Genomic DNA, 27261 nt, shown 5'->3' with positions numbered 1-27261 from the left:
TTGAGTTGACAAGAAAAATTTATTTTGTAGGAAAGAAACATCTAGATATTGCCACAGATGGCCCTGGTATGTCCACAGTACCATATATAAAAGGACAATTGCTCACAATGACAACACTGAAGCACTGAACGATACCAAAGTACTTTCTGAAATCCAAGAAGTCAAATTACACTTAGAATGGGTTCTGATGTCCTCACATAGATCAAAGTTTAATACTCTGACATTGGGAAAACCAGATAACCAATCATTATTATAGCTTTTGGTGATATATAACTTGGTGATAAGCAAGTCTTTTGGTGATAAACTTACAATACTCATCTGGCATATCTCCACACAAATAGTTAAAAATCCAATTTATTGGTCAAGTGACATATTGCTTGAATTCATTAAATATATTTGGACTTCATTTAAACAAACCAATGTACAATAAGTTACCATATGAAAAGTGCTCGCTGTTTTTACAGGATCGTTAATACTTTGGGAAAGATGTGTATGAATGAACGCTATACTATTTTTGCCTTTTAAAACTTGCATCTAACATTTCTGCTCAATATTACAACCAATTTTGTGATTTTTTTGTAAGAAATCAACAAGTCTTCAATTCTCAAATTCTTCTCTTTTCTTCCTCATCATAGCTTAAATTCAGTACAGATCAATAGGTATCTTAGGATTTGTGTACATTCTTACTCCTTAACACCAACAGTTCTTCAGAGGCCTGAAATCCAGTATAGGAATTACTGGTTACATTAAGTTCTACAAAAAGCATTAAAAACATTTTCCCTGAAATATACAGAACATGTCATGCCAAGTCTCTTTTTTTATATACTAAACTGGAAGTATTGGTGATTTGCACACATTTCCAAAACAGAATAATTATTTAAACATTAAACCGTACCTTCTATTTTATTTTTATTTTTTCTTGGTACCAGGGGTTGAACCCAGGGGGCTTAGCCATTGAGCCATATCCCCAGCCTTTTTTTTTTTTTTGAGACAGGGTCTCTCTAAGTTGCTCAGGACTTTGCTAAGTTGCTGAGGCTGGCTTTGAACCTGCGATCCTCCTGCTTCAGCCTCCTGAGTTGCTAGGATTACAGGCGTGCGCCACCACGTCCAGCTAAACCATACCTTTATGTTATTAACATAACTGACCTTATAAGCATAACAAATGGCAATATTCAATACAAAAATCACAAAATCCACTAGCTTTAAATGCTGCATTTTGTAGCACAAACTCATCTTCCTATGACCTACTTAAACTATTGACAGCAATATTTTTTAAGCTACTCTAGCATTCATATCCTAATTAGAAATTTATACGAAACACAATTTTATGTTCAAATATGGAAATAAGTAACATAATTCCAAAACCCAAAAGTATCCCAGCATTCTGTAAAAAGAAATAGCCCCAACGGCTACATCCATGGTCACTAGCATCATTGTGCAGCATCTCAGGTACCTTAAAGAGAGGGGGGGAAAATAAGAGTCAACATTTAAATTTTTAGAACTACAGATTAATTTTCCAAAAATTTTTTAGGATAGTATACCAACTTTTATTTGTAGTTGAATATACTATGGGCAATTCATGAAAATATACATACTAACTCTAGGTAATGTTAATAGCACTTCCTAGTAGTTTAATTAACAATGATTATTGTGTTTTGAGCAAGTGAAAATTTTTATTAGTCCAGTTTGCTCCACTGTGAAATAGAAAACTATATTGATTGTCCTGCTTCAATTGATTGCCTACATATCTGAACTAAACACAATGCGTGGCTCACCTGAGTTCAGAGACAGGAAACCTTACACTACATAAAGTTTCAGCAATAAGATTGGCTGAGATTGTTTATGTGAACTTTGGTGACAAAAGAATATATAACTCCTTTGACAATAAGGACACTTTCAGCATTCTGAAATACACACAGCATTCCAACAATGTGGCTTGTTCTAGGTTTCCTACAAATCTATAGACAATTCAGTGCCTAATATCAAGATTCTACTGTAAAAAGATATATCAGAAGGGGCAAGTATTTTTATGTATCTGGATATACATTAGGTAGCATAAAAATGTGCCTGTAATTAATCAACAATCACTCAAAGGAATCTGTATTTTTATATCCCACTTTTAAAAATTTAGAATCATTTATTACTGCTGCATTTAACATAAAACCTTTTTGTGAATGAACTTTTACTGAATATTCCTTTTATTTAAATAGTCAATGTCTGACTTCTTAAAAACTTACCATATCAACCAGAGCGACATACATGAATAAGCCAGCAGTAAGTGCAAATATCCACATGGAAACATTTTCAGCATAATGACCAATGAAAATTCCTGTTGCCATCCCAAGATAGGCCAGCATGGCTGACAAAGCGTTGTAAAGCACAGCCTGCTTAACGGTCATGCCAGCCTTCAATAAAACAGCAAAGTCACCTTTAATAGAAAATAGGATGAAATAAGTGCAAAGTCATTTTTAAGATACCTTCTCTGATTTAAGAAAATTCTCCAATTTAGAGAGAAAGAAAGAAATACCCAGCGTTAGAGCAGAGTTAATCACTAGAAATCATCCTAACAGTTCTATAAACTAAAAAAATCTTTAACCAAAGTTTTCTTGAGGCTTGCACTTTTGTCAGTGAATAAATACCATGAATCTACTGACTATTGAGCTTTTGCTCTGCTTCAGGGAGCTTAGAACTGGCAACAAAGGAGGAGGAGAGGGTGGAGAGTACACATGAAATCATCAGCAAAAGATAAAAGCACAATATAATTATGAGCTAATGAGTGTAATGTTACACTTTAAAAGGTGAAAAAGAGATGGAAATAGTTCAAAGAGGCCTCATGAGGCATGACGGATCTAGAATATGGAACACAAGTGAGATATTGAGGCTTATGAGTTGAATAGTTGAACACATGCCAAGAAACAAAACAGAAAATGTTAACAGGGGTACGCGAATGAATGTGACCACAAGAAGAAAATCTAGAACACAAACTGGGATCCAAAATAACTATGAAGGTTTCAATTACCAATGACAAAGAATATTATTTAAAATACAACTCATTAGCCAAGCATGGTGGTGCAGGCCTATAATTCTAGCAACTTGGGAGGCTGGATTAGGAGGATCACAAGTTTAAGTCCAGTCTCAGAAACTTAGATCCTGTCTCAACACAAAACAAAACTAAAGCCCCCCACCAAATCTCATCAATTCCCTCTTTTTTCAGCTATAGTAAGATGCTCTTTCCCAACTTCCCTCGTTAATGGAAGATGATTCCTTTGTATGCTATAGTTTCATTCACAGTGTGTGTATGAAGACAGTTCACTGATGTCACCAGTACATGACATAGAAAAATATTTGGTAGAGGAAGAGGGTAATCAGGTACCTCTTTGACATACCCACACAGGCAACTGTGTACCTGTAGGATTCAGCCTGAAAACAAGCTTGGCCAAGGAAGAAAGGAAAGCTGACTGGGTTAGTAAACTTATGGGAAAGGATGGAAGTTAAGAAGAAGCCTGCTGGAAAGCTCATCAGCAAAATCCAGCAACACGAAGACATTTTACTCCTATGGCAAATACAGTTTACATGGTCCTCTTCTTACCTAACTCATGAGGCAACTCATGACAAAACACAGCAACAGAAGTACTTAAACCACTTGACAAGCCTTCAGTGAAAGCAGCACCTATATAAAAATCAAACAGAAGAAAATTGTCACATGGGTTTGTGTGTCTTTTAATACTGGCACCTAAAGTGGGGTAAAAGAAATAAATTATACTTTGGCTGTACAACCTTCCTACCCTACTTTCTTCTTTGTTTTTTTTTTTTTTTAATGAGAATTTATTTATTTTTTTAAGAGAGAGTGAGAGAGGGGGAGAGAGAATTTTTTTTTAAATATTTATTTTTTTAGTTCTCAGCGGACACAATATCTTTGTTTGTATGTGGTGCTGAGGATCGAACCCAGGCTGCACGCGTGCCAGGTGAGCACGCTACTGCTTGAGCCACATCCCCAGCCCCCTACTATCTTCTTAATAAGAAATCTAAGATTACATTTCAGTGGGTCTAAAATATCCAGAGGAGCACAAACAAGTATGACAGAGAAGGGAAGGTTCAACTATGCCTTAGAAAGAGAGGATCTTTTAAACCTGAGAAGTAACTGCTACTACATAAAACACTCAGTCAAGAATATAAAATAAGCTGATCTAAAAGGTTTGGAAGAAAAACACTTGCTATCAAGGGTGTAAATGTTTCATTGACCTCACTCAGGAATTCACTATATAATTAGACTTGTTTATATTCATTATTTCATTATCTCACAAGGAGACTCAAATTGCTACCCCCCTTAACAAAGCCAACATATTATACAACTGATCAGTTATCAACCACGACTGTGCATTTGGACATTAGTCCTTTATCTGCTTACATCACATGCAACAGTTTGTTGAAGGAAGCACAACAGACTCCCGAGTATCCAGAGCCCAGGTTCCTCTTGGTCTGGCTATAAAACAGCACTGTCTCCTTGGGCAAGTGTCACCTATCCAGACTTCAGTGGTCTAATTTGTAATTACTTTTATGATTCCTTCTAGATTACTAACATTTATAAACATTTTATTATCTACTAATTGTGGTGTAACAGCTTAATACAAAAATTCTGCAATTCTTCTTTGGATATATTGGTAACTGGACTTATCAGATACATGAAGATTCCTTTAGCATAAAAGAAAAGATGGAAAAGATTTTACCTTAATAAGCATAGATTTTATTACTTATAAAGGAACTTCAATGTATAAGGGAGAAAAACGTCCCACATGCTCCCTACAATTTCTAGCCTGATGTTAAGACTTTTCTAGTGAAGAACTTTTGATGGTTCCAATTTATGCAATAGGCTAGGCACAGTTTCTAGCACTTAGTTCTGGCTAATATTTATTAAGTACTTCATTGTCAAAGTAGCCAAAGGGGAGAAAATCTTTGATCATCTTGGAAACCATTAATATCCTCATCTAAACTAACCTATTTTTTTTTTAAATGGCAAGATCTACTTTCTTTTAATTTTTTTTCTTAGATCTTTATTTTATTTATTTATATGTGGTGCTGAGAATTGAACCCAGTGCCTTACACATGCCAGGCAAGTGTGCTACCACTGAGCCACAGTCCCAGCCCAAAACTAAACTATTTTTTTGTCCAATTTGTTTAATGTAACATTTTCTGAGTCAATCAACAAGGAACCAATATATAGATTATACCAATTGCTAGGCCATCGCTGAAGTTGTGCAGGCCATCCCCCATTATCACCATCCAAGCCAACGTGGCAATGCCAGCATCTTTCAGCTCCTCCCGAGAGTAGCGCTGACTGTGACTGTGGGGGTGATGGTTTTGGTGGTGATGGTGATGGAGAATATGATGATAGTCATGATGATGGTGAATGAGGTCATCTGACTGGCCCAGTGTATCATGGAAATGTGAATGGCATTTGTTTTTGCACCCTCTGGGTACATATTCATTGTAGACTTCCTGAGGATGAGCATGAGCTATCATGACCTCTTCTTCTTCCAAGATTGCTGGCTGCTGAGAATCAAAGTGGGAGGGCTCTTGTGAGTCTGCTCGTAAATAGCCTTCAGGTCCTAGGATATTGGGACAAAGTCAGAAGATTTCATTAATGCACTTGATTACATTTCAGACATTACCACTGACAATTAAGGTCAACAAATGATCTTAAAGCATGATAACTCTCCTACACCTACTGACCTAAGCATACGTATTTGTTGAAAAAAGAGATTAACAGATCTTAATGAATTTTAGAAACTGAATGATTTAACAAATTAATGTATTCAAACATTAACCTTCAACAGCTATTTCTTCATTGTCCTTTAATTTCTTCTGCCTCCCTAGAGGTTAAAAGATAAAATTTTTCTGATCATTTTGATCCATAGCACCACATATAAATAAAAGTTTAAAAAGATGAATTTTTCTGATTATAAAAGAATCACATAATTATTTTTTAAAAATATATTGTTAGATATTTAAAATATATTCTATTTATTTATTTATTTACTTATTTAAGTTTTCGGCAGATACAACATCTTTGTTGGTATGTGGTGCTGAGGATCAACCCGGGCTGCACGCATGCCAGGCGAGCGCGCTACCGCTTGAGCCACATCCCCAGCCCTTAAAATATATTTTAGAAAAATTTTTTTTAGAAAAATATTGTGAAATAAAAAAATATGCACAATCCTGTCATCTGACTTCTTTTTTAAATAATAAAATTCAAGGAAAAACAAAATAATCTGAATTATTTCACCATCACCAAGAAGCATTTATTATGTGGGCAAAGAAAAGCAAATACCAACAATAAAGTTGTTCTGTATTTCTTCTAGAATCAGTTTTTCTTTATCCTATAATCAATTTTCTTGAAGGCATCCCTGACCCCTTGGTCCAATTATTATACATTTCATTGAACTCCATTCAAAAATTTGAGAGAATAGCTTCAGAAAGAAGAGTGAAAGCGTTTATCTTGATCTTTAGGAGAAAAAAAACCCAGCATGTTGGAAAATTTAGGGTGAACAGAAAGCCTTACAGACAGGCAGTAGTAAGAACAGAAGTTTTTGATCCTGTAGTCAGTCAGTATCCACTGAGCACCTATGTCATGCTGAGCATTTTGGCCCTGGGGATAGATTGAAGATAACAGAAATACCTGCCTTCAAGAAACTTAAATATTTGTGGGGAAAGAGCCACTTAGCTAGGAAGTACTTGTACAAACAAGTAATCTGAGGCACTGGTAAGTACAAATTAGTAAAGGGTAACATGAAAGAGAGTTATTGGAAGATCTGTATTTGAGCGATGAGGAAAGCCTTTGAGGAGGAGGCATCTGAGCTTTTAAAGGATAAGAGGAATTTATATGAAAATCTGGGAGAAGGGCATTCAAGCTGAAGGAACAGTGAGTACAAGGCCCTGAGACAAACCTCCTGTGCTCACTGTAAGAAAAAAAGGACATGAGGCTGGAGCAGAGTTGAACAATGAGAGAGATGAAGGGCATGATAGGACTTCAAAGGAGTTTGATTTAAACTATGAATCTTGGGGCTGGGTGAAGAGCGCTTGCCTAGCACATGTAAGGCACTGGGTTTGATCCTCAGCACCACATAAAAATAAATAAATAAATAAATAAATAAATAAAGGTATTGCGTCCAACTACAACTAAAAAATAAGTAAATAAATGAAATTAAAAAAAAATTAAGGTACTATGTCCATTTACAATTTACATATATATGAATCTTAATAGTGTTCAACAAAAATGCCAAACCAACAGTCATTACAGAAAAACAGCAACTTTACAGTAGAGAAAAATGGGAGACAGAACCTGAGCCAAGTGATCAAAATTAGCACCACCTATAAGTGACGGAGCTTCATATTGGGCAGCACATCATGTTACTAAAAAGGGTACAACACCCTTTGTGCAAGCGACAGAGCATCATATTGGGTGGCACATCATGTTACTACAAAGGGTACAACACCCTTTGTTGTACTTCCTGCCGAAACTCATCATTTAATCATTAAAAGACATTAGACAAACTCAAAATGAGAAGCAATTAAATGGAACATTTGATTCTGAATTGTATTCTGGACCATTTTTTTTTTCCAGAAATTAAGAGAACTAGAAAAAAACAAACCAAAAAAAAAAAAAAAAGAGAGAACAGAACAGTTGTATAGACTATAGAATGACATTGCACCAACAGAAAACTACTGATGTTTTAAAAAAATATTTTCTTTTAGTTGTAGTTGGACACAATACCTTTATTTCTTATTTATTTTTATGTGGTGCTGAGGATTGAACCCAGGGCCTTGCACATGCTAGGCATGTGCTCTACCACTGAGCCACAACCCCAACCCAGAAATCTCTTGATTTTGATAAGTGAATTGAACTGTGGTTATAAACAAAATGTCCTTTTCATAGGAGACATACTCCGAAATATTTAGAGGCAAAGAAGTGTCACATCCACAACTTATTCTCAAAGTAGTTCAGGACAAAAACATGTGTGTATGTGTATATAGACAGAAATAGAGTGAATGACAAATAAATTTAATAAATAAATAGGGCTGGGGATGTAGCTCAGTGGTGGAGTGGCTGCCTAGCATGTACTAGATTGGTCCTGGGTTCAATCCCTAGTGCAATAAACAACAAAAACCAAATATGTAATCAATAAGTAAACAAGGAATCTAAAATAGGGAAGGGGATATTAGAATTCTTTCTATTATTTTCAAATTGTTTCTTTTCTTTTGCTTTTTTTAAAGTATATATTTTTTAGTTGTTAATGGGCCTTTATTTATATGTGGTGCTGAGAATCGAACCCAGTGCCTCACTCATGCTAGGCAAGTGCTCTACCACAGAGCCACAACCCCAGCCCTTAAATTGTTTCTATAAGTCTGAACTGATCTCAAAATAAAAACCTGTAGGGATTGGGGATGTAGCTAGGTGGTGAAATGTGTACTTAGCATGCATGAAGCCTTGGGTTCTATTCCCAACAAACCATCTCCCCACCAAATAATACAGAAAAAGAAATGTAAATATACACAGAAACAACTTACTAATTGAAAAATTTTAAAAGTATGAGATACTGAAAAAAAAAAAAAAGAATATAATCACACTTCTTTCAAATAGTCTGAGTTGCCTACAAATCCCAGTGCAACCCACTCTGCCTTGTTCCTGGCCCTCAGATTCACTCATAGGGACTTACGATCATCTGTATCTACTTTCTCCTCATTTGTTGAAAGTTGAGATTCATACTTGGACAACTGCTTCTTAATCTCCACGTCATCGTCATTTTCAGGTTTTTTTTGATTCTAAAATAGTAAGGAAAAGCAATACTTTGAAATACTTGATTTGATATAGGAAAAGACAATACGATTAACACATTTCTACCAGAATGAAAGCCATCTAAGGACAGGGCCTGTAACGATTTGCATAGTACTTACTAGTGAATCTTAGGTACGGTAGCTGTCAGAAAATTAAAGAATGCCTCAGTAATATGAGATGAAGGAAAATCACACATTAATCCTCCTGAAACTAATACTGAATGCCTCCTAGATTATCTACTCTAGCTGTTGTCTTACACAAGCAGCACATCATCCCCTGGGAATGTGGCAGAAAGGCACACTCTTAGGCCACAGCCTAGAACTGATGAGTCAGAATTTGGATTCTAATTAGATCCCCAAGTGATTCATCCCACATTAAAACAGAAACTCTACCTTAGGTTATTAATTTAGAACCAGTTAGAGGCATATCCTTCAGGTACTAGATGATCTGCTACCCAACTAGGCATGGAAACCCCATACTTCTCACAGTTTTCATAACTGAAAAACTATACTAAAATACTTTTCCTATCAAAACACCATTAACATGTTTTCTCTTTTTAAACAAGTCTCTGTCACAGCCTTGAAATTATCACTAGGCCTTTTTTTTAACCACCCCAAATACTGTGTTTGAGAGATTGTCCTTGAGTCAAAGCAACATTTATATTATATAAAGGTCACACTGACAATGGTATCTGTGTATTACCTACTTATGCAGAATATTTAAAATGATGAAAATTATCATACAAATAGTGAATTTCTTATTTGTACTACCTCTGAGTATGAGGTAAACAACTGCCACCAAAACTGAGGTTATTTTTTAGGTTTAACAGCATGTAAGATATCTATACATTCTTAGGTTACAAGAGTTTTTAAACAAACATAGACCAAACTTTATATTTATCCCTATCATAGTGCCTCAGAGAAAGTACTTGGATATTTGTGAAAATAAATGAAATCAAGATTTTTTTTTTTTGGTGCTGGGGATTGAAACCAGGGTCTTATGCATGTGAGGCAAGCACTCTACTAACTAAGCTAAATCCAAGCCCAAATTCAGGATATTTGAAAAGAAATTTTTTTTATAGTTGTGGATGGATTTTTATTTATTTTTTTATGCATTGCTAAGGATCAAATCCAGTGTCTCACACATGCTAGGCAAGCACTCTGCCACTGAGCTACAGCCCCAGACCAAATTCAAGACATTTTTTAAAGTTTGATTTAAAACTTTAAATCAAAGTTACTTTTTGATTGACAAATAGTAATTGCACATATTTATGGAGTGAATTAAGGGTATCTTAAATAATTTTTGTTGGTGCTTTATTTCTCATTGAATAATGACTTTAGAACTTAGAGCTTAACAAATTCTTTTATTCCTTAAGTATTAACAACTTATAAATATTTCTGTACTAAATAATGACAGCTCAACATAAAACAAGATAGTTTCTGTTGTCATGGGGCTTATCATCCATAGGGAGGGGATGTTACACAGATAATTATATAATTTTTTGCTTGCAATCTTTGTTACATTTTACAAAAGAAAAACATAGGGTGTTATTAGAGGCTATCATAACAAGACCTACATAAGTTTCAGGACAAGCTTTTGAAAAAGTATGATGATTGCACTAAGACTTAGGGATAAGGAGTTTGCCAGGGAAGGGTGGAGTAGGCAGTATTCCATGCAAGGCGAAAAATGAGGAGAGGCTCTGAAGCATCAAGGGGCCAGCATCATCCTGGAACTAAAGGTACAAGGTGGCTGGGGCCTGGTAGGCCAGAGAGAGGGTGGCTAGGGACAAGGTTGAGGCAACAGAAGTAGTTCAGATGATGCAAACCGTGTTAAAATGGTAGCCTGGGGCTGGGGTTGTGGTTCAGTGGTAGAGTGCTTGCTTAGAATGCGTGAGGCCCTGGGTTTGATCCTCAGCACCACTTAAAAAAAAAAAAAAGTAAATAAAAAAATAAAGATATTAAAAAAAAAAAAAAGAAAAGGAAATGGGAAGTCACAGAAGGATTTTAAATAGTGGTGTATAATCTCATCATCTTTTTTTTTTTTTTTTTGGTGTGTGTGTGTGTGTGTGTGTGTGGGTACCGGGGATTGAACTCAGAGGCATTCAACCACTGAGCCACATCCCCAGCCCTATTTTGTATTTTATTTAGAGATAGGGTCTCACTGAGTTGCTTAGCACCTTGCTTTTGCTAAGGCTGGCTTTGAACTCATGATCCTCCTGTCTCAGCCTCCCAAGCCCCTTGGATTATAGGTGTGTGCCATGACACCCAGCTCTCATCATCTTTTCATTTAAACAAATCACTGCCAGCTCTGTGAAAACTGGACTGGGAGAGGAGGAAGAGAAAATCATGTGCACAGGTTAGTTAGGAGGTAACAGCTGTCACTAAGGTTAGAGATAATCAGGCCTAGATTAGAATAACTGCAAGGAAGAAGGGGAGAAATGGAAATACCATGAACTTATTTATTTACTAAAAACTGGCTGGGTATGGGGAAGAGAGGGATGTCACAAATGATTCCCTGGTAGCAAGTAAGTTTAAAGATGAACTCTTATGAGGGTCCAACTATATAAATATATATTTAGTATGAGATAGAGATTTCAGACTGACTTAAAATTATGCAATATAGAATCTCCCAGGAGCATAGCTTGGCTTTCTGAACAAAAATTCCAAGTAAAATACCCTATTATGGTACTGAAGAACTCTCAACATTCACCATTTAATGAGTTTTTTTTTTTTCTTTTTGAGGGAACAAGATTGGTATTAAGTATCAACCACTAACATTTGGATGTCCTTGACCAAAAATAAACTCAACATATTCTAAACAAGGAAGAGAATATATGTTTTTAAGACTCCCATGGAAAGACTGTGTCTAGAAATTACACTTACTTGCTGCCCCCTAAGTGCTTATATACTAGGAGATAGTAATTTTTGAAAAATATTTTTAGCTGTAGATAAGACACAATACCTTTCTTTCTTTATTTTTATGTGGTGCTGAGGACCAAACCCAGTGACTCTTATGTATGAGGCAAAGGCTGAGCTAAAACCTCAGCTTGGAGATAGTATATATTCAAGCCAGACTGGTAAAGCAACTGGGAAAGGGGAACATGGAAGATTACTTCCTAGATTAAAAATGAATAAACTGATGGGTATGGTGGTGCATACATGTAATCCCAGTGGTTCAGGAGGCTGAGACAGGAGGATCCCAAGTTCAAGGCCAGCCTCAGCAAGTTAGCAAGGCTGTAACCAACTTGGTGAGACCCTGTCTCAAAATAAAAAACAAAAGTGCTGAGGATGTAGCTCAGTGGTAAAGTGCCCCTTGGTTAAATCCCCAGAAACAAGGTTGGGGGTGAGGGGCAGTGAGGAAGCAATTCACTTTTTTTTTTTTTAACGTATTTTTTTTTTAGTTGTATATTTCAGATGGAAACAATATCTTTATTTTATTTATTTATTTTTATGCGGTGCTAAGGATCAAACCCAGGGCCTCACTCATACAGGGCAAGTGCTCTATCACTGAGCTACCACCCCAGATTGGAAGCTATTCTTATTAGTACTTCTTCCCTCCAAATTTAAGTCTACTAAAGAGAAGGTTTAAGGCTGGGTGCAGGGCTGGGGATGTGGCTCAAGCGGTAGCACGCTCGCCTGGCATGCGTGCTGCCCGGGTTCGATCCTCAGCACCACATACCAACAAAGATGTTGTGTCCACCGAGAACTAAAAAATAAATATTAAAAAAATTCTCTCTCTCTCTCTCTCCTCTCTCACTCTTTCTTTAAAAAAAAAAAAAAAAAAAGGCTGGGTGCAGTGGCGCACTCCTGTAATCCCAGTGTCTCAGAAGGCCAAGGCAGAAAGATTGTGATTCAAAGCCAGCCTCAGCAACTTAGTGAGGACCTAAGCAACTTAGCAAGACCCTATCTCTCAATAAAATTTTAAAAAGGGCTGGGGATGTGGCTCAGTGGTTAAGTGTCCCTGGGTTCAATACCTTGTACAAAAAGAAAAAAAAAAGTTCAAAAATTTTAATGTGAGATTTCACTAACTGCAAAACCCATAAGGGCAAATGTTCATGGGAGGGAGGACGCTGCTCTCCTGTTCACACATGCACTTGATTCCCACAGTGAGCTCAATGCAAGAATCAACTGTGTTAGTTTTCAAACCTCTTCATGCCAGTTAAACTTGTTACTATAATTGCACAATTTAATTACATGTTGCTCAAACTATGACATGATGTGAGAATAGTTACTTCTATGAACATGTAAGTCTAATGCTTTTAAAAAACTCAAAGACAAGTTGCTAAAAACAACAACAAAAAAAAACAACATTAAATCATGTAAGATAACCACTGTATAAAATATTTAAAATTTCCAAGATCTAGATTCTACATTTAGAATAGCTTTACAAGTTTGTAACCTCTTCTTCAATTTTACAGAAACTAAAATGGGAAATTGTACATGAAATGTTGCATGGTTATTTTAAAAACATACATGACATATAATACAAAACTTCAACTCAAAGAAAATCCTGATCAACATCAAATGAGTGTAGATATTTTGTTAAATTAATGTGTCTAGGATGTGCACTCATCACTTTAAGAGTCCCTTCCAATAATCTTTCAACTGACTTGCCTGACCACATCAGATAGAAAGGCAGATGACCTTAGGGGACTCAAAAGGTATTTTTGCCAGAAATAAAAAACTTAACTTGGCTTCATACTATTTCATGGTCTAATTTGCAAAGAGCAAGCCTGTGAAAGTCACATACCTTTTTAAAGAGAACAATCAGCTACTGGTTAAATAACTTAAAATTAAACACAATAGTTAATCATAAACACCAGTAAGTATTTGTAACACTTCTAGTCTTGAAAATCCAGCTTGTGCCTTGTGTTTGGTAATTTATATGAATGCTTATTGTTGCCTTTCTTATTTTCCCATGAATTACAAGGAACAGTGAAGATAGAAAACTCCAGGATTAAAAAGATACAGAACTGGGGCTAGGGTTGTGGCTCAGGGGTAGAGTTCTCGCCTAGCACGTGTGTGGCCCTCAGCACCACATAAAAATAAAAAAATAAAGGCACTGTGTCCAACTACAACTAAAATATAAATTAAATAAAAAATACAGAACTGCTCTACAGGAATGTCCTCAGGAATAAAAAGTACCTTGAAGGTATAGAACCCCTCTTGAGCAATGATCATATACCCTTCATGAGATACTCTAACAATCTAGTTAGAGTGCTACTCTAAATGAATGTCTGATGCAGTGAGTACTCAGTATGCATTTTCTTACCTTTTTCTTCTTATCTTTAAATTGCTTAATCAATGTAAGTACGTGTTCAACAAGAAACATGAAATACAAGCCTCCTAGAGCCGTCAGACCTTTCCATGTAGAATCAAAATAGGTACTTTCTTCTATGTTTTGAGAAGACAGATGACTGAAAAGTGGACCTCTTTTCATTTCCATTGCTGGTTCTTCATGGCTATGACTATGATGGTGACTTGCATGAGACTAAAAGCAAAATGATATGTAATTTGTAAATTCATTAGTGTCATAAATGTCATAAATGTCAGAAAAATTGGTTGGGTAGTAGGGTCAAATTTGAAAACATTTAGAGTTAGGCAATTAATGGGGTACTTCATAGTTGAAGGGACAGTAAAAATGAAATGCCCAAGTATGTTATGTACCATGTACTTAATATTGAGTAGTGGATCTGTTTAGTGTAAAGACAGATACATTCCCCAGAAATCCTCATAATATAGATAGGGAGTATTCTCAATGTTTGACAAGTTGCCATAAACACAATTAACAGGGAAATGCTACATTTAATAAGACATTGTATCTACTGCTTATACTTCCACCTGAGAGGTTCATAATGGGGTCACCAGAATGGCCTTGTAAGAATCTAGTCTGTGTGTAGTGATGGTCCTGGCAGATATCTGAGATTCAGGTTCACTGACCCAGGAGCCAAAGCTGAGTGGAGTAATAACAAGCTATTGCTACTAGGTGTGAGGGAACCGGATGTGGAGCACACAACTGAGGCCACAGGGACACCCCATGCCAGGGCTACATCGTGTAGCATGTATTCCTGAACATCTGTCATCTGGTTGTCAGAGAGCCTATCATAGCAAAATAGTTTTCTTTCACTATTGAATATAATATGAATTTTGTATGTTCTAGGAATGGAATGATTTCATTTTCCTACTTACCTGAAAAATCTCTAAGGGAAATTTTAAAAGTGAGATCCAAATATTTTTGGCCTGAAACTTATCCCAAATATTTAATGGACAAATAAACTCACTTTACTAAACTTGTTTTACTGAAGAATTCACTCATGTTATAAAGTGTGGAGTTCTAAAAATAAATAAATAAATAAATTCAACTCTGAAAAAAACCTCTAGGTTTCTTGGGAACATAAAGGTCATATATTTTATTTGTGTGACTATTACATAAACAGATTAATTCCCATCCATTATTACAGTCTGTCACAGTACTAATATCTGAGCAGAATTTTTTTTTAATTAAGTAGGTTCAAAAAATTAAGTCCATATTTAATAGATTTTCTTATAAAGAAAAGAAAAAAACAAGTATTAAAGTCTAGACAAAAATGTATATTTCAGTTATCAAATATATTTTAAAACTAAATTCTCTAAATCAAATTTATAACATTTTATATGTAATGATACAAAGAATTCTAATATAAACCAAATATACACAAATATTTTCAATACTGAATAAAAACACATTGGTAGAACAAATTACTGTACTTACATGTGGAAGAAGGTGTAATAAAGCATCGCCACTCAAAGTCCCAACGGCCAATGCCACAAGGAAACTTAGGAGAAATTTGAAAAACACTCGATTCATGAGAGGCACCAAGATAACCCCCAGCAAAGATAGGAAACTGATGATGGAAATGGCTATAAAGCCACCAACCCAGGCTGTTGTAACAGAGCAAAAGAAAAACATAGTCAATAAATTTCTAAATGGAGACCTTTGGAGAATGACATAAAGCAACACTGAAAAACAAAAAAGTTATAAAGATACAAAAATTCAGTGCAAAAAAGACTGTGGCAATAGCACCATAACCAAAAAAACACTGACTGCTCAAAGGAACAAGCTGGCTGGTAATTAAGAACCCTCCAGGTGAGGGGAATAAGCCTAGTGGAAACGCTTCAAGTGAGGATAGGAGGAGGAAAAAAGCATTATCAAGGATGAATGCTAGCTCAAGCTTTTGGATTCCCATTATCCATAAAAGCTAAGTTAAGAAGGCTGGAGTTGGGCAGACAAAGAGAAGAAAACAGGGAACTCAGTGATTTCCCCAGCAAATAAGGCAATTATTTCTTCCCCATTATTGCTTTTGAACAATGTGACCCTACATTATAATATGGCTTATCTTAATTTTATTTACCAAGAACTAGGTTCCTAAGCAGAAGAGATAAACTGATTTCCCCCCTAAATAGTATATCATGATATTTGAAAAGCCCAAATTTGAGATGATCCTGATATCTCCTGTGGGATGATTTCCAACAAATCATCATCTAAGTTTTCTTTCTTTCTTTCTTCTTTTTTTTTTTTTTTTAGAGGGAGATTAACATACTTGCTTTCTTCACATATAGGGCAGAGAACAACTAAAATGATACAGGTAGAAATGTGTTAAAGAATGAATAGATGCAAATATAAGAACAACATAAATGTCTCCACTGGAAATTATTTTTTACATAAAAAAATGCAATTCTACCTATTTGTAAAGAATAGGTCTTTGGAGGGATTTCAGCTTTCTTTTCACTTGTTGTATGAATCAGACAAGATCTAGCATCAATTTGATTGATGATGGCTGGGCAGAGATAGTTGAACTCAGTGGCATTCAGTGGAATTTGGATGCCCATGCCATGAGATGTAAGCAGCTTTGAAGCATTGAAACACTGAAAGAAACAAAGCAGTGAGTCACCAAAAGATACTACCTTTAGAGAATCTGAAAATTCATTCTGACAAAACATTACCTTTACCGTATTAAAGCTATTTCTTCATTTGTTTAAGTCAGTGCAAGTTAAAATCAACTTTTGTTTTCAGTACTTTGGAACTTGCCTCTAGGTGTGTGGAGATCCTGTGTCACATGGTGATATGCTACCCTCTTCTGCCTACTTGGGAGAAGCAGTTACATCACTAGTCACATAGGGAGAAAGCCTCAAGTAGAACAAGCTTGGGGATAAATGGAGATTCACAAGCCTGTTAACTCATTGTATAAACCTATTAAGGAAATGAGCTTTAATTTCGAAATGGGGTTCATTAGAGATTGAGAAATATATTTTAGTACAAACGCTATCCTACTTGGTCCAAACAAGCCCAAGACATGTTGTTCTCCCAGCAATGACCCTACTTGCAAAAACTTAGCTCAGTTCTGTCTACATACCTGGCAAAATAATGCTCTACAATGAGAATATTAAATTATTCAGATTATGCTTGTGGAGGGCAATGCTGGTTAATAAATGAACTTGTACAGGCACGAAGATGTTTTGAACAATTTAATTGGATGACAAGCTCAGTTTGAAGAGAATCTCCTCTGTGCCATTTAATCTCTCCACCAAAGGAGTGGGGTGAGGTGGAGGGACTCAGAACTGGCTATAGTACCCGTTTCTCATCTTCTATGAAGACATTTCAAACTCTCATAATTCTTGGTCAATCCTACTCAGAATGAACTTCATCACCAGCATTGCTATGGCAATAGTGAGATTCTCCCAAACACGGTACAGTTATATGCTGGTTTGAATGAAGTACTTCTTTCTTTCTTTCTTTTTTGACATCTCTCAGCCAAGGTGAATTATGAAGAGTCTGAAAATCTATTTTAGAAAAATCATGTGATCTCAAAACCTTCTGATCTTTCACTTGCTCAGTCCAAGGACATTCTTGGTAACTACTTAATTTCATGCATTTCACAAATCATTGTGATTCTTCTGTCAAGGAGGCACCACAGTTTCTCTCTGATGTTCTTAAACCCCTTTCAACAACACTTTTCCCTAAAACACAGATTGTAACTTGTACTTTTTCAACCCTCCATTTTCTTCTTCTTTTTTCAAATGATGCTAGGAACTGAACCCAGGGCCTCAAACATGGTAGACACTCTATCACTAAACGACATCCCACTCCCTGCTATTTTTCATTAATAATATTCATCTTTAAAAGACTCTACCCCAAAATATCTTTTTATAGATATCTGTTTTATTTTTACTTTACATTGCTTATAAATAAGACAGAACAGCAGCGATAATCAGACGAGCATTTATCTTACCTCTTGAGTATTGTCATTTATGTTTCTGGAGTACACAAAGCCCTTTCTGGGCTCACTCACAGACTCATTGATTTTCCTACTAGCCAGCCGGCCCACCCGGGTCTTTTCTGTGATACTGGGTGGGGTGGAACTGCTTACGTCTTTGGGGAGTTTTCCAGATTTCAGAGTCTCTACTGTCTCCAAAAAGTGAGTCCCTTCAGAGACAGTGTTATACACAGTTGAGGTCACTACACTGGCACTGACGCTCTCCTTGACATTTCTTCTACCATCGGTGTGTTCTGGTCGGTGAGATCCTTTTCCCTGGCTGTTTCGAGGATCTTTACTTGAAACATCAGAGTCATGGTCTGGGCAAAGAGCTTTCCGATTATTTTTACCGGAAGCAGCATGATTCCTGTGAGAGCGACGGTCGTGGTCAGGATGATGCTCGTGGTCATGGTGTATATGGATTCTTTTAATCTTATCTATGCCTATATTCTGAAGCAATTTTCTGAACCCTTCAACTGATAAGGAATTGTTCTCCCCATAGCGGTAGAAGAGCTGTTGCACATGATGTTGCTGTGTGGTTAATGCCAAGTCAACATTAATGCCAGATTCCCAGTTTGGATTGATTTTCTCAGTGGTCTGAGAGAAAGCAGCTGCTGATTCTAGTTCTTGAAGGAGATTTGTGATGGAAAGGGCTAAGATCAGGACCAAGATCACAGATAAATTCTTTGCCATTGCACCTTCCTAGAAAAGAGAGAAAAGAAAAACTCTCTACCTCACTCCTGTAACAATTTGAAACTTCATGCTGAAAATGAATGTACAATGTATGGCCATACAACCTTAAACATGTCTGATCTCATTTGAAAATGAATGTCTAATCATATAAGGTTTACACAGAATCATTTAATATGATTAGTGTGGTGCAAGGTACTGTGAAGATACGGAGAACTAGAGTTCTAGGGTCTCCTCTTGCATTGTTAAAACACACACAGCAAGTGGAGAACAGCTTAGTGCTAACAGGCAACTAATTCAGCAACTAATTCAGACATTCCTGTAGCCACAGCCATACTGGTAACTACTTATTGTCCTGGGAACAGTAATTCAAAACAAAACCATACTTAACTAACTCCACCAACACCACCATTTCATGAAAGAATTTTTTAACATACACATAAAGTAGAATAATCATCTCAGAATTCACATTTAAGGGCTGGAGTTGTGGCTCAGTGGTAGAATGCTTGCTTAGCACATGTGAGGCACTGAGTTTGAACCCCAATACCACATTAAAAAAAAAAAAACTAAATAAACAAAATGAAGTTATTAAGAAAAAAAGAATTCATATTTAAAATTTTTCTTAAACTGATAATAGTCTCCTTATACATAAATTCATTTAAGGTCCCTTTCCCTATCCTACACCTCAAAGGTACTTAATTTTACCATTTTTTTTGTGTTTTCATGATATTTTGTAGCCATACTCAAATAAATGTGTACTTTAAACACACAAACGAAATCTTTCTCCCTACCACTCAACAATGAATTAGACATGTCATGTTAGTATACACAGATTACCCTGATTCTTTTAAATGACTGCATAAGAGCTCTTTAAATAAATTAAACTCCATGAAAAACTCACTATCTTATTCTTATATTGCTACAAACCAGTGAAAGTTTTATCATAAACTATTACTCATTCTCATAATAGTATTTAGAACACAAACACTATTCCCCCAAGAGGATTTAGAATGTGAGTTGGGGCTTAAAAAGCAGAGGAAGGTATCCTCAGTTCAGGACCCAGCAAATGTTCAGGACCAATGGTAAGTGGTGGCCAAACCCATGTCCCTGCAAAAGACCCAGAGAGGGAGTTTCACTAAACAAAAGCAAGGGGCAACCAGCTATTCTATTTTGGACCAAATCTCACATTCATGACCTCATCTGAAAAGCCTATGATACCTATTGTGCAAGCTGAATGAGGAAAACACAAATGAATGATGTGGCAGTACTTGTTAAACTCATGTGTTGCCCAAGTGCTGATTACCATCCTGGGAGCAGTGGTATAAGTAGGGTAGGACTATACTCCTGAAGCTTCAGGGGCAGAAATTTTGAGAATTCACCTAACAGGCAAAAGAGAACTATTAAGAAATCATTCCAACAAAACAGAGAGGGGTAGAGGGAGGCAAACCAGTGAGGGGCCAGGTGAGGGATGGGTGGGGACAAGAACAGAGGCAGCTCCAGGCAGCTTCTTGCTTTCCTCCAAGGAGAATGGGGAGGGCAGCCTCAGACCCATCTCTGATCTTCTCCACGGCAAGTTGCTTGTGTTGGAGGGAAAAAGAAAGCCAAAGGAAATGGCCTTGAAAAAAAGGGTGAGTGGTGACAACGGAAAAAGAGGCACAATGCTTTCTTTCTTAGGGCTTTTTATTTTTAAAAAGTCAATACTTCTTATGGGACAGGGGTATGACAGAATAAAAAAATATATAGAAAGAAGACAAAAAAGGAAGGCTAAGAAAAATAAAATTGTAATTTAAAGTTTTGCATACCTTGCCAGGCCTATCACTCTCCCAACTCTGTCACTCCCAAATTCCTGGGAAATCTATAAATCTGAGAGTAATCATAAATTCACACGCTTATGAAAATCACTGTTAAATTAGCCTGTGCAATAAACAGGTTAATCAAAGAGGGGATGATATTTTAAGGAACCTATAATTTGGGGGCTTTCCAACCAAATTATCTGACCAGAATAACTGATCAGATAATGGAGATCGCGTCGGCCTAAGGATCCTGAAAATGACCGCACCATCGGAAGCTGGTCTTGTGATCACCAGCCTGATGTCATCCCTATATACCTTCCCAAGCTCACCCCTTACCAAGTTTCCTTTAAAAGAGGGGCAGGGAACCCCAAAACCGCGCCCCTCACTCTCCAGACAGCCCGGCATTGTCCTTTGAATGTTTACCTGCTTTCTTAAACAAATTTGTGTCCCGGCGCGTGCAGAAATTCTTTTCCATCGCGAATGCCCAGGTCCCCAATTGTCCTGAGTCGAGGTTTCCCCCGCTCTCCGGGAGCTCCTCGAACGCACCTCCCGTGACAGAATGAAAAGTACAGACCATCTCCTCAGAAAGTCCTCCGCTGGACCCCGATGCCCATCTTCCCACCCTAAGCTGGCAAGACCCGCTCTCCAGGTGCTCCTGGCGGGCTCCCTCCAGCATCCCTTCTCTACGGTCCCGCTGCCTGGCCCCAGGAGCCTGTCTCAGTTAATCCCCCGCCTGCAGGGCTCCCTTCCTGCCGCCTCACTCTAGAACTTGACGGACTCACCTCTCGGCGGCCTCGCCGTCCCACCGCCCGGGCCCTCGCGCCGGTTCGGTTCTACGCGGGCGGTTCGAAAGGATGGGAACCGACCCGTGCTTATCTCTCCCAGCACCTTTACAGGGCACAAAGAAGCGACAGTCTCATCGGCCCGGCGGCCCCTCGGTTTGCGGGTACCGCCGAGCAGCCACTGGGAAGCCGCGCCCCGCGCCCCAGCCTCCCCGGAGCAGGACAATCAGTAATTAACGCCGCGCGCAGCGCGAAGCTAGGGATCACCGCCTCCTGCGGCCAGTAGCACGGCGCACGCGCAGCGCGGCGCCGGAACCCGGTCTCCAAAGGCCGATCCGCTTTCCGCGTGTTCGCCAACGCCGCCGGGCTCTCAGGGGCAGAAGGGGCGGGGACGCGCGGGGTTGGAGGTGTTGGCGCGGTTCCCAGAGGACTGGGAGCAGTTGGCGGGTACTTTTCTTGATCCCGTCTGTGTCCCAGCGCTTCTCTGAGGCCTGAGACTCGCTTGCCAGGGCTACCCGGGCTAGCAGGGTAGCCGGACCGTAAGGGACCGCCCTGGCCCAGGAGCCCCGGTGCTTCTGGAGGGTCCCGAGGCACTCGGGTCGGATTTGGCTGGTGCACTGAGCCCAGGTCCTGGAGATGAGAGTAATAGTTCCCGGCCGTGCCAGGGTTGGGGCGTGCGCTGGAGAATCTGCCCGGCCAGACGGGGCGGGGCCTGCGGGGGCGCTGGTCGCTTTGGCCCCACCCCCGGCCGCCTCCGAAACGTGGACTGGCAGACGCCAGCGGGAGAGGCGGCCGCGCTAGTAGTTCCGCTGCCTGGGCGGAAGTGCGCGCCGCAGTCACGGCCGCTGACCAGCTGTCGTCATGGTGGCACCAGTGCTGGAGGCGTCTCACGTGTTTTGCTGCCCAAACCGGGTGCGGGGAGCCCTAAGCTGGAGCCCCGGGCCGGGAGGACTTCTGGCCTTCGGCACGTCCTGCTCTGTGGTTCTCTATGAGCCTCAGGTACGGAGGGTACTAGTCGCCCGATCGGCTGTGCTTCCAGTAGTGGAAGCCGAATTCTCTGTCGGGTCCGCCCGGGGTGGAGGCCTTGGCGAAGAGTCTCCTCTGGGTTTTCGGGACTCGCGGCTTTTTGCGCACTGTCAGTCTAGGGCCATCGTGGCCCGTGCCCTGAAAGTGGCCTGTGAGCCCCTCCCTGAAGCCCTCCTTCCCAGGAACTATAGTACTGGTAAAAAATTCCATTGGGTTAATTGAAATGTGGGTATGGGTTAAAGCCATCATTCCACAGATGCAATTTCAGTTCTGTATTTGCCTCACTATTGGTTACTAGACTTGCTGTATCAAATTTCACAGAAATATATGGATATTTTAGCTACAGAAATGCATATTTTACATAATATGCCATTTGGGGAGAAAAGTCATAGAGAATGGGGATCCTCACCGCTGATTATAAGGCAGGACTTAATCCATTCCCTCAATTTAAAGTTATTTAATTTGCGGGGACTCGGGAAGGGGTGGGGGCTGCTTACCCTACCAAACTTTTCAAGTGAGTAGTTTTTGCATGCTACCCAGAGTTCATTGTGACCCCATTTCTTCTGGATAATTTAAGATTATACAGTGAGTGTTGCATCTGAACAGGAACCTCATAAAAGGTGCAATGCTGAACATTAAGATGTAGTGCAGGAAATGGCTGCGTGTATATCTTACCATACTGTCACTGGAAGAGGGTCCAAGGAATTCCCTGAGAGAGCGTTATAACTTGATTCAGTACTAGTGGGGCCTGGTGGGGTAAATGACCTACTCGATGGAAAAGATTTTCAGCATAGGCCAGCCAGAGACACAAATTATTTAAGCAAGAAGATGCACAATCAAGGGGGAGTGTGAGCTGTCATCTGAAGAGAGCAGGCCATCTCAAGAGAGTTTTTGGGTTCTTTAAAAATATATATACATATACATACATATATATATATGTATATATATATATATACACATATATATATATAGTAGATGGACACAATACCCATATTTAATTAATTTATTTTTATGTGATGCTGAGGATAGAACCCAGAGCTTCCTATGTGCTAGGCAAACACTCTACCACTGAGCTACAACTCCAGCCTTGAAAGAAAATTTGATGAGGGTTGGACTTGGGAAGGTATGTAGGGATGACATCAGTCTAGTGATCACAAGAATGATTTCTGGTGGTGTGGTTGTTCTTAGGATCCTTAGGCTGATATAGTCTCCATTATCTGATCAGTTATTCTGATCAGTAGATAATGTTGGAAAGCCCTCAAGTTATAGTTTCTTAAAACATTGTATCTCTCTTTGTTTAGTCTGTTTATTGCATGGGCGAGTTGACAGTGCACAAGGTAATTTTCATGAGTGAGTGAATTTATGGTTGCTCTTAAGATTTACAATTTTCCTGGAAATTTTTCCCGGTTGGGAGAAGAACTAAGATGGAAAATGACAGACTTGGAAAAATATGTGGAACTTTGATATTTCTTTGTCCTTCCTTTTTGTCTCCTTCTTAGCTATTTTATTTCTTCTAGCCTACCTCAGTACTCCTTACTAATTAGATTTAAAATTCTATTATCTTCATACCCTTTGTAGATTCAGATTTCTGGATGAAAGTTTTTTAATTCACTAGATAGTTTTCTCACTATCTTGAGTTTGTCCATCTCTTAGGGTTTTTGTTTCTTAGTTGCCACAAATTCTTTTTTTTGGGGGGGGGGGCGGGTACTGGGGATTGAACTCAGGGGCACTAGGCCACTGATCCACATCCCGAGCCCTATTTTTGTGTTTTATTTAGAGACAGGGTCTCACTGAGTTGCTTAGTGCTTCGCTTTTGCTGAGGCTGATTTTGAACTCAATATCCTCCTGCCTCAGTCTCCAGAGCTTCTGGGTTACAGGTGTTCACCGAAGTGCCCAGCCTCTGCCATGCATTCTTAAGTAGCAAGAGAAAGAACATAAAACCAAAGATAAACTTTATAGTGACCATCAATCAAAGACTGACTCAGCTGTGGAAGTCCATCTTCATGCAGGAGCTTAATGGATTTTTTTCCATGCATTCTGTGTTAGTCAACTTTTTGTTGCTCTGACCAAAATGCCTAACAGAAAAAAACTTAAGAGGAGAAAAGATATATTTTGGCTTATAGTTTTAGTCCGTGGTAAGCTGGCTCCATTGCTTGGGGCCTGAAGTGAGGCAGAACTGAATAGTGGAAGAGTGTGGTGGAGCAAAGGTGTTCAGCTCAAGGCAGTCAGGAAGCAGAGAGGAAAGGGATAAGGACCCTTAGTGACCTATTGCTACCAATCATGCCCCACCTGCCTACAGTTTACCTCCCAGTAATCGATTCAAATTATTAATCCATCAAATGGATTAATCCATTAATGAGATTAGAACCCTCATTATCTAAGCCCCACCTCTGGATGTTGCTGTATTGGGCACTAAGCCTTCAACACATGAATTTTTCCAAATCATATAACACTTTCCATCACATTGTTTTTTAATATACATGCAAAATTTTGTATTTATTTACTTTTCAAATACATCAATATGTCTGATTAGAACATCCTCCATGATAGAAACTCTCACACACACATGAAATAATGCAATAATTTTATACCCCTGTACAAAGCACAAAATGTTTTCCACCATTATTGAAATAAACACTCTATAAAAGTGCTAATTAGCTCAATTCACTTTTTGCAAATTATCAGTTATGACAGTACACTGAATACATGCAAAAAAAATAAGCTGAGATATTGTACTCCTAAAATTCATGTTTTGTAACATTTGCTTTGGTTTGTGATTCAGGCTCTCAGACTTCCTTTTATTTTAAAATTTTAAAATAAATTAATAAATTAATTAATTTTAATTAGATATATATGACAGCAGAATGCATTTTGATTCATTGTACACAATTGCAGCACAACTTTTCATTTCTTTGGTTGTACATGATGTAGTGTTGCACCATATATGCAGTCGTACATGTACCTAGGGTAATGATGTCCATCTCGTTCTACCATCTTTCCTGCTCCCATACCCCCTCCTCACCCCTCCCTCCCCTTTGCCCAATCAAAGTTCCTCCATTTTTCCCAAGCTCTCCTGTTTCCATCACATTTGTAAGGCTAACTTGTTGGCCATGTTAGGGGATTTTAATATATCAAAACAGAAGTATATTGAATTTAAGAAGTACTCGGTTTTATTAAGTATTTGCTGGTTGAAAGTTTCATTAAATATGGGGGTGGAGCATGTGAAATGCTTAAATAAAGTTTTGGGAATGATGCTCAAGTAGCACTTTTTTCATATTTTTTATTGATGCATTATAGTTGTATATATTGATGGGATTTATTGTTACATATTCACACACACATACAATATAACAATATAACTTGGCCAGTATCACTCCCAGCATTTCCTGCTTCCTCCCTTCCTCTCACCCCTTGATCCCTTTCCTCTGCAGATCTTTCTTTGATTTTTAGGAAATGCACCCCCACCTTTGATTTCCTTTTTCCTTTCTGGCTTCCACATATGAGAGAAAACATATGACCCTTAATTTTCTGAGTTTGACTTATTTCATGTAACATAATAGTCTCTAATTCCATCCATTTTCTTGAAAATGCCAGAATTTCATTTTTCTTTATGGCTGAATTAAAGCAGCATCTTTTTAAAATTAATTTTTTAAATTTATATATGATATATATGATAGTAGAATGCATTACAATTCTTATTACACATATAGAGCACAATTTTTCATATCTGGTTGTATACAAAGTATATTCACACCAATTCATGTCTTTATACATGTGCTTTGGATAATAATGTCCATCACATTCCACCATCATTTCTAACCCCATAACCCCTCCCTTCCTGTCCTACCTCTCTGCCCTATCCAGAGTTCATCTATTTCTCCCATGTTCCCCCTCCCTATCCCACTATGAATCAGCCTCCTTATACTAGAGAAAACATCTGGCATTTGGTTTTGGGGGGATTGGCTAACTTCACTTAGCATTATCTTCTCTAACTCCATCCATTTACCTGCAAATGCCATGATTTTATTCTCTTTTATTGCTGAGTAGTATTCCATTGTGTATATATGCCACACTTTTTTTTTTATCCATTCATCTATTGAAGGACATCTAGGTTGATTCCACAGTATAGCTATTGTGAATTGTGCTGCTATAAACATTGATGTGGCTGTGTCCCTGTAGTATGCTGTTTTCAAGTCCTTTGGATATTGACTGAGGAGAGGAATAGCTGGGTCAAATGTTGGTTCCATTCCCAATTTTCCAAGAAATCTCCATACTGAAGCAGTACCTTTTTAGGGACCCTCTGGGCTAGCCTTAGGCTGGGTGGTGATTACATAGATAATGAGTAATTACTGCTTCCTTTCTTGAGGATTTTTCATTCCAGTGGGAGATGATAAAACACAGTAAATTGTTTCCCAACCTCAAACAACTCATGTTTAAGTAGATTAGTGCACATTTCCCTCTGTGTTCCTTTTTCCCAGCCATGAGATTCTGGTTGGCATACAAACAGATAGGAAGCCTGTTCTAGATTGTTTAACCTGTAAGTCAGTGCTGTTGACAACGGAGAAAGGTGCTATAAAGAAGAAGGCACCAAAGAATTGAAAAGAAAAGAAAAAAAGGGAGAAAAACTTAAAAAAATCAAGAAGAAGAAATAGACACCGTAGTCATTTAAAGTTTTCACTAGTAGATGAAGTAAGAACACTCAAGTGTGGGACCATTTGGTAAAAGCAACTGGGTGAGGATCAGCTGGGAATCTGGCAGGAGGCCTTGAAGGGATCTGATATATAAGTTCCTTAGTAGTTGTGGCCTCATGACTTTGTGTCATTGGGGTTAAAGAACCTACTTACT

At 38.3% G+C, this 27261-nt stretch overlaps 2 protein-coding genes across 5 annotated transcripts in view; one reads left to right on the top strand and one right to left on the bottom strand.

Moving 5' to 3' along the window:
* Positions 1-22084, bottom strand: Slc39a6 (solute carrier family 39 member 6). Of its 2 annotated transcripts, XM_040273760.2 has the most exons (11): positions 21391-22084; positions 21032-21154; positions 18102-18827; positions 16554-16737; positions 15584-15753; positions 14105-14323; positions 8715-8820; positions 5229-5606; positions 3590-3670; positions 2238-2428; positions 1-1453 (listed from the first exon to the last, which is right to left on the bottom strand). In XM_040273760.2, the coding sequence occupies exons 3-11, from the start codon at positions 18816-18818 to the stop codon at positions 1301-1303; spliced, it is 2199 nt and encodes a 732-aa protein (XP_040129694.2). In that variant the 5' UTR covers positions 18819-18827; positions 21032-21154; positions 21391-22084; the 3' UTR covers positions 1-1300. The 2 variants fall into 2 exon arrangements, with proteins under 2 accessions (XP_040129694.2, XP_005325624.2); XM_005325567.4 differs by lacking the exon at positions 21032-21154 and having other exon boundaries at positions 21391-22083.
* Positions 22085-22197: 113 nt separating this feature from the next.
* Elp2 (elongator acetyltransferase complex subunit 2) overlaps positions 22198-27261 on the top strand; it is a 48598-nt gene continuing 43534 nt past the window's right edge. The window contains exon 1 of one of the 3 annotated variants that reach the window (XR_013429601.1): positions 22198-22389. Coding sequence is in view for 2 of the 3 variants with exons in the window: in XM_078030179.1 (XP_077886305.1) it covers positions 22252-22389 (138 nt within the window). In the remaining variant the exon portion in view is untranslated. The remainder of the gene's footprint in view (positions 22390-27261) is intronic. The other 2 variants (XM_078030179.1, XM_078030180.1) reach the window with 2 other exon arrangements.

Source organism: Ictidomys tridecemlineatus, chromosome 13, assembly GCF_052094955.1.
Source record: "Ictidomys tridecemlineatus isolate mIctTri1 chromosome 13, mIctTri1.hap1, whole genome shotgun sequence".
In the NCBI taxonomy this organism is placed as follows: domain Eukaryota; kingdom Metazoa; phylum Chordata; class Mammalia; order Rodentia; family Sciuridae; genus Ictidomys; species Ictidomys tridecemlineatus.
This window is presented reverse-complemented; position numbering and strand designations above follow the sequence as displayed.